The sequence below is a fragment of the Pundamilia nyererei genome, unplaced genomic scaffold (genome assembly GCF_000239375.1).
Source record: "Pundamilia nyererei isolate P.nyererei 1_Seehausen unplaced genomic scaffold, PunNye1.0 scaffold00049, whole genome shotgun sequence".
Lineage (NCBI taxonomy): Eukaryota > Metazoa > Chordata > Actinopteri > Cichliformes > Cichlidae > Pundamilia > Pundamilia nyererei.
In genome coordinates this window covers 2,129,551-2,137,865 of record NW_005187450.1, presented here as the reverse complement: position 1 = coordinate 2,137,865, position 8,315 = coordinate 2,129,551, and the positions used below count along the sequence as shown (strand labels likewise).

Here is an 8,315-nt window from a genome sequence, read left to right as displayed (position 1 = left end):
TTTTTCATCTCATTGTGGTCTTTAGTGGTACACTGTTATGAAAACGTGCTACTGTAAAACCCCAAATCAAAATGTCACCTGTATATGTATATGTCATGAATAAAATGTTTGGCCACAAGGTGGGAGTATGGACTGTATGTTTGAACCGCAGCAGCTGGTGTGCATTTGTAAGCGCACACACACCCCACCTACAAAGAAAATAGGAGCACAGTACTTGAAGAGCTTTTATTCTTGAGTTGGATTACACCCATGAATTGCAAATTTGGGCTAAAAGCACAAAGAACAGCTGCCTTATATTGTTCATAGTTACTGGATGGAAAAATAACAGATCCCTTACAGGACCACATTCACTTTATGTGTTTACATGCAGCTTCAAAATTTATAGCATTATTCTTCTGCTGTCATGTAGATATGCTGTCAGGCTGCACATCACCATGTGTTTGCCATGTTTTTAACCACACCAGTGTCACCTGCCAAAAAAGGGATTTCCAGTATTTCTCAATAAATAAATAAATAAATAAATAAATGAAAGATTACCAGAACTGAAACTGCTCTAAATGACTTGTTGGCCTTTACTGTCACCTATATCTCACAAATGATATCACGTCATATAACAAGCTATGCAGAGTAAGAAACACTTCTTTTACAAGGTAAAGGTTTTGTACTTATTTAACCAGGTGAAAAGATTTATTGAAGGTAGAAATGTGATTTTCACATCATACTTGGCCAAGTGGGCAGTAGAAACCGCAAGAAGTTGAACACAGCAGATATTTTAAGTGTCCAAAAAAAAGTTTGGACAGATGATAATGTTGAACACATAGGCACAATAAAGCAGTCATAAAGATCTTTGCAAAACAGGTCATTTCTTTATTTCATGTATATATAAAGGCTTTGTAAATCCTCTTGACTACTGCCTTTTTATCAGTTTATATTTATCAATATAAGCACAGAAAATCACTTTTTGGCATGGGGTGGCTTAAATTTTTTTTTTAAAATAAGAGGTTAAAGATGAAGTTAATTGAATTTTCCTTATGTCTTGATCTTTTTCTTTTATATCATGGGTAGGTGTTATATACGCTGTAGCTTCAACCTACACCTTTTCGATTTGTCATATGACTTCTTTTCTTTTAATCATTTCGTGTGCTATAAATGAACCGAATAAAGACAGTTAACCACCGGGAGCACCAGCTACAGCACAGTTTAGAGGCTAACTAAAGACGGATTTAGCATTTTTTTTAAAAATCTCTTAAAATGTCTGTAGGAATATGAACGGCTCTTTGGAGGTATTTCCAAATGACATATTTTCCCCCTTTCGCACCGTTTTTCGTGCTCCCAGCAGCATATCTTTAAGCGCTAACGCCGAGTTAGCGTGAAGGAGCAGGAGATTTTTATCAACAATTTTACGCAGTGTCGCCAATAAGGAAGCTGCAGGCTTCCTACGTTTTCTGTGGTTTTCAAGTAAGCACGAGGGTTAATGGTTTCTATTGGCAACCGGACCCGGATTCTCAAAAACAACAGCTGGCGACCTAAACCGTCCCGTCCTGAGAAGAGACGCGACACAGCCTGGAGGAGTTTGTCGAGACAAAAAGGTTTTTGTGGTTTGTGTATGTGTGGTTTCTTATTATTATTATATAAATATATATTATGCTGTCTCAGTGCCACCTGTTACACACTTGAAAAAATTCCGCCGCAGCTTCTGTTTTGTGAGCGTTGACCTGGATAGCTATTGAATTACAAACATGGAGGACAGTTTTCTTTTGTCGGGACGTCTAATTCAAGACAATAAGTTGACGCTACCCGTGAAATAGAATTTTAGAGACATTTTTAAGTCTTGAGGGATTCAGCCTACTGTTGTTGTCAAAAAAGCCGCAGTAACTGGTAGGTTAGCAATGGCTCAATAAAAGCCACTGGTACAAATCCAGTCAAGTCGATTTTATTTTACCAGTTCCCTTTGCAGTAGATAAAGTCTTTCTTCTTTTGTCAATGGTAATCTTATTTTGCGTGTGCGTAAAATTTCACCAAACTAATATCAAGTCAGAACAATACAAATACATAGTTATAAATAATAGAAAACACTGTGCAAAAAGTTTCAAGCCACTCCTTATGTCTTTAAATTTGGCATCCAAGTAACAAATTTAAGCAACATACTTACCTTCATACAAGACTTTTTTTTTCTTTTTTCATTTTTACAGTGTTACTGAGGAATAGTTCTCCAGGCTTTCTGAAGGTCTTTCAAAGTTTTTTCTTTTTGGATGTTGGCTACTTTTTCCACACCTTTTCACTCCAGTTTTTGGACCTGATAATTTTCAGATAAATAATTTTTTGTTTCTTTTGGTTATTTTGAACAACTTAACAATGCAATAAAAAGCATAAAAAGTCTTCTAACCCAAGAGTTGAACTAGTGTTGTGTCTACACATAACAGAAAAATTAGCAATTTTATCTTTTTTTTACTAGCAGCCTGTCATAAAACATAATGTGTTTTTCTTTAGTTAAATATATTTTTAAAAATACCAAAAATAAAACAATTGTATTTTTGCACCAACAATTGTGATTCTCAAAGATCTATTAGTTGAAAATGTCATAAATGTTCCATACTGAGTAATCAGTATAACTCAGTATAACAATATCTTACCTAAAATCCTGAATAATCTGTATTTATGTGAAATATCCTGAATAAAAAACTCAGGAGTCCGCACTAGTAGTAGGAGAAAAGAAGAAGTGGCAGGTCTAAAAGAATTACAGGAGATGAACAGTATCTTAAGAAAGAAGATAAGAATTAAGAAACAAGGGGGAAAAATCCACCATAGATTTGTCACAGGAACTGAGAGATGGATCTGGCTTTTCAGTTCATATGATATTATTCATCAAAGCTTGATCAGAAATGGCTTTTGTGTATGGGAGGCTGTCGAGGGAAACTAGGAGAAAAGGCTGAGATATTGCAAATTACACAAGAACTGGACTGAAGATCAGAAGATCAATCCAAATTTCAAATCTTTTGGTTCAAATCTTTGTCAGTATGTGCAGAAGAGGTCTAGAGAGTACAACAATGAGTCTCTACAGCATTCTGTAAAGCATGATGGAGGCTCTGTCGTGGTTTGGTGCTGTATTTCAAATAATGGTGTTGGGGATCTTGTTGAAATTGATGGAATTATGAACTCTATGTTGAAGAGTAAAGGTGCTTGTTAATGCTTGTTTTTATTACTTCTTCTTCTTTTTCTTTTTTTACATTTCAACATGTGACAGATATATTTTATCCTCATTTCCTCCGTTAACCATTAGACTACAATGTTGTAATTGCTTTCAACAGCCATGAACAATCCCGCCATTTGAGCAATCATGACTGCTTTGGTTCGACCTGGAGTCAATATTTCAGAGCTATGTAAGGAAGGAGACAAGTTCCTTCGGAGCGGTGAGCTGGAGAGAGCCACCTCCTTGTACATGTCTGCCTTCAGGACTCACGCCACCTCTGCGGTGTCCCACATGAGAAAACTGGATAAGTCTGGTCTGGATTTGGTGATCGCTACTCTAGAGGGCTGGCTTGACAGTCATGTGAAGAATCAGCCTGCAGAGGGTCTTAATAAAGGTCTTGCTGCTGTTTTCCTCTCCACACTCTGTCCCAACAATCTGTTAGCCACCATTTACAAAATGGAGTCTCTTCTTCAGAGTGACACGCATGCCTGTGAGGAGATTCTTGCTCGCTGCACTGCTATGCTTGAAGGGAAGCGGAACCTTCCTCCAGAGGGTTCAACTCATGTTTTGTTAGAGATAACTCGAGCCCTCGCCTGCTTGTTATCAGAATCTCACAGGTTAAAGGGACTAAAGATTTACCTCAAAGCTTACCGGAATAGCAAGTCTGAAACTGTCACACTGGTGAAGAGCAGACAAGCGGGATACTTACCCAAAATAGTGAAGGCCTTTGCCGAACAAATCATGCTCATACATCCCACTCTGGTAGTTGACAGCAAGTGGAGAGTGGGAACAAAGGACAATGACAAGCTTGAAGAAGAAACTTCTGCTACTGTTATTGAGTTTTTGCTGTCTATTTCACCTAGTAACAAAGAAGTACAGGAACTCAATGCAGCATATTTGTTTTTGATGGGCAGGTTTATGGACAGTGCAGAGGCATACTCTTCCCTCTTGCAGTATGCTCATGGCCAGAAAATACCAGAGAGTACTATAGAAAAATTGCTCCAAGAAACTCCTGAGAGGACAGCCAGACTCTTGACAAGCCGAGCAGCTGCTTGCTTTTCAGCAGGTGGAAAGGTTGCAGAGGAGTGCTCAGATTTGGGGAAAGCATTTGAGACTCACCCAGCCACTGCCCGAATTTACTTCCAAAAGCTGTTCAAAGATCAGGGAACTGGGGTGGCAGCTTGCAACCATCTCCGTCAGCAGGCGGAGAGAGGCCTGTCTGATTACCGAGATCAGGTCCTTGTCCGGGCAGATCTGCGATCTACTGAAGGAGTTGAACTTCTGGACCCTGTTATCACTCAGTTACGGACCCTGTGCCATTTAGAACCTGGTGGGGGAGACAGAGAGTTGCGGGTCCGACTGGCTGATTGTCTTCTCCTCAGAGGAGAGCACAAAGAGGCCCTCTCTATCTGCAGCCAGCTAGCTGCCGCACAAGGTCAGCAGAGCTATCAAAGCACGGTCCACGTCCTTCGCGGATATGCACGATTGCTCTCTGATGACCAGAAGGGTGCATTAGAAGACTTTCAGGCTGTGATTGAACACAATGCCCCCCACCCATCCAGCTGTGTGCGAGCACTTTGTGGCAGGGGCCTCCTGCGAATGATGGGTGGCTTAAACTACCTGACTGCTTTAGACTATGTGACAGCCAGCAGGCTGCATGCTCAGGAAACAGCATTTGCTGTGCGCTGCTTGGTACCCTGGAACTACCGTGGGCTGCTGTTTACTGTTCTGCTGGAGCAGGGACGATTCATGCTTGAAGGGTCTAGAGATCACAAACCCAAGTCCAGTTCTGGTGAAGACTCCCAACAGCACCAAAAGGAGGAACATATGCAGACCCTATCAAAGAGGGACAACCACAGATCAAGGTATGTTTGTTTTAGATATGGTTTACTGAGCAATGCTTTCTCAGAGAAAATATTTTGGCATGTCACAGCAGGAAAAGTCTACTTTATTGCATGGTATGGTCTTTGTTGTGTGTTTTCTCAGTGTGATTGTTGTCCCGTTGTGTTTTTTTTCTGCTTTGTACGTTAGGACTCCTGCTGGTGTCCATTCCCTTGCTCTGTTGCTGATGGAGCTCCAGCCCAGTGCCGATGGGCCTCAGATCTTGGCAGCAGATGCCTTGTACCAGCTTGGTCGGGTGGAGGAGGCTTACCGATTGCTGCTGTCCATCGGGCCCACCAATCCTCGGGCACCTATCTTGGCTCGCCTTGCTTTGCTGCAGCTGCACAGAGGCTTTCTTTATGACACCAATCAGGTATATAAGTTTGAGGTACCAATTTTTCATGTTTAAATGGATTCAGGATTTTTTGTTTCCTGTTTAGGAAACCTAATTTCACACTTGCTTATTTTGTAAAACATATATAAATAAAGCAGGAAGCTGAGTGAAAGCAGAGTGTAGTTCATTATTAGTAGTTTTGGGGAAACACCTTTGTTTATTTAACTAGTTTCCTTTGAATAATTTCTGGATGCACCTTCAAAGTAATTACATTCATGATATAAGGAGCTATGCGGGCTCAAATGTGAAAAAATCTTCAGCGATCAATTCACTTCTAAAATTACTTGATAAGCATCCAAATGTCTGATTTCAGTGTGCGGTAGCTACAGTTTTGTTTTGAAAAGTGTAGCTTTGAGTTTAAAAAAAATGTTAACAATGATTTTAACCACGGAATAGTCCTGATTTACTCTTCATGTCTGTCAATTTTTCCTGTAGCTGCTGAAAAAGCTCATCTTGTGTGGTGATACCAGCTGCTTGCGCCCCCTGTTGGCAGTGGCACAACAGAAAGACAGAGCACTGCTGCAGGGACACTCCCACTCAGCTGCAAAACGCATTTTGGACCGAGCAAGCGAGGAATGCGCTGTCAGAGAGGCTGTGGCATATCTCTCCATTGCAATTATGGCCTCTGGTGAATAGAATCTGTTTGATGAGTTATTGATATTTGGTACTGATCTGTTGCTAACTATTGATAGTATTAACATTGTTGGTTGTTGCATGCAGACTGGAGTAATGATTTGTGGAATTCAGCACAAAACCCAAGCTTTTTTTTAGATTTCACTTTAAAATGTCTTGCAGAACATAACACAAATTACAGATGAGGATAGAATAATTACGCCCACTATGAAAATTTCATTTTTTAAAAAGTATTTCCAGATGCCGGTAAACAGAGAGACAACTTTTTGACACAGCTTTTCCAAACATCCTATTTTTATTTTTGGATGATTAGTTGATTTTTACGGAGCCCCGCAAGGGACATGGGAGAAAAGAAAATTACGATGAACTTTTGCGATGTCTTTTACTTTGGACATAGAAACGAAATTATTCACAATAACTGCCAGAGTCAAATTATTAGCCTCCATGATGCTAACAGTTAGTTGGGCATCATTTTTGTGTAGTGTGTAGTCGTTTATTATAGTTTTCAACAAGTCTGAAATCAGGGCTTTTTACAAGCCAGTCAATAACATTCACTTTGGTCTCCTGGAATTAGTTCTTCACCTGGAGTCCCATATATTTTGGGTTGTTATCATGTCAGACAAAGTGATGACCCAGACCCAGTTTTGCTGCTGATTGGTTGAGGTGTTCTTTTAAAATCTTCACAAATCCATCTTAGTTTGTGATTCCTTCCACTGTGACGAGATTCCTATTTCAAGCCGCACTGAAGCATCCCCACAGCATATTACTCCCACCGCTGTGTTTTTCTCTGGGTACAGTGTTTGTTGGGTTATACAGCAGCGTCTCTTTGGCCAAAGAGCTCTAGTTTACAGGCAGCATATTCTTTCTGCAGGGTGTCTTTAGTATATTACAGTCTTATTTGAAAGTGTCTCTTGTGCAGTGGTGGAGTTTTTTTCTTGCAGTCTATTCCTGTGCAGGGCTGCAGTGACTGTCTTTTTTGAGACTACATTTCCCAACTTGGCTAAGTCATTCACAAGTGTCTTTACATATCTCTCTCAGTAGTTTTTTTTTCCACAGTCATTGAAATCGTTTGCTTCCTACCTCTACCAGGCTTGTTCTGTATTGTGTGGCTCTCTTAGAATTTCTTAATGATGCTTATCACTCCAGTCCACTCCATCTCCTGCTTTATGCACATCAAGATTTTTTTTTCTCAAGCTAAACTGATTTTTGTGTTTTTGGCATGATGGTTTTTCAAGTGACAGCTCAAAGCCTTGCTGAAGTTTTTATACTGTTTGCCATTTTTACAAGCCTTGAGCATTACAATGTTAAACTACATTATATCACATCAGTGGTTTGGGCTTTGAGTTTTTAAGGGGGCTAATTATATTGACTGTGGTAATTCTTGTTTCTTTCTGATATAATTCTGTTATTGTGTCCAAATAGAAATAATTTTAACTGAAATTTTAAATATCATTGGGAGAAATGAATGAATTGAGCATTGTGTCCTCATCCGTAGGTAGATTAGCTATGCATTATTTAACCACACGTCTTTTGTGGTTAAACATAAGACCTGAAACCAGCCTATATAAAGCACTTCTACTGTGTGTATTTGAATCTATGATTTATTTTACACAAATATTGAAACTGACACTAAAATGAGATTACACATACATATAAAAACAGTCAATTCATTGTTTTTCTCAGGTGGCGAGGCAGCTGAATCACTACTAGAAAGAGCGAGGTGCTACGCTTTGCTGGGTCAGCGAAAAACAGCCATATTTGACTTCAGTGCCATTCTGAAGGAGCATCCGAAACACGTGCATGCCCTCTGTGGAAGAGGTTTCACATATCTCATGCTGAATCAACAAAAGGTTTTTTTTTTTCCTCTAGTCTTATCTATCATTGAAACTCGATACTATTGCCCTTTTTGTTCAGGTGGTTACAGCTAAGTGCTTGACTGATATGTTGCTTGTGAAACAGCTGTAGCGTAAAACAACCTGAGATTCCTTACTATTAAGTCAAACTAAATTATTGTACAATTATTAAATAAAATGTTCTCCTCTGGGCTTTCCTGATAACAGGAATTTAAGCATTCGAATAATTTAAACAACAATCATAGCTTTAAAACATACAGGGAACACACAGAATTATTAGGCAAGTTGTATTTTTGAGGAATAATTTTATTATTGAACAACAACCATGTTCTCAATGAACCCAAAAAACTCATTAATATCAAAG

General features: G+C 39.4%; 1 protein-coding gene across 2 annotated transcripts in view; it reads left to right on the top strand.

Annotated features, from left to right (window-relative positions):
* Positions 1–1,504: 1,504 nt before the first annotated feature.
* ttc34 (tetratricopeptide repeat domain 34) overlaps positions 1,505–8,315 on the top strand; it is a 10,766-nt gene continuing 3,955 nt past the window's right edge. Inside the window, exons 1-5 of one of the 2 annotated variants that reach the window (XM_005732965.2) lie at positions 1,505–1,604; positions 4,105–5,055; positions 5,222–5,444; positions 5,901–6,093; positions 7,782–7,948. In XM_005732965.2, coding sequence (XP_005733022.1) covers positions 4,109–5,055; positions 5,222–5,444; positions 5,901–6,093; positions 7,782–7,948 — 1,530 coding nt within the window. In that variant the 5' untranslated portion in view covers positions 1,505–1,604; positions 4,105–4,108. Of the gene's footprint in view, positions 1,605–3,308; positions 5,056–5,221; positions 5,445–5,900; positions 6,094–7,781; positions 7,949–8,315 lie in introns of both variants that reach the window. The other variant, XM_013910812.1, reaches the window with a different exon arrangement.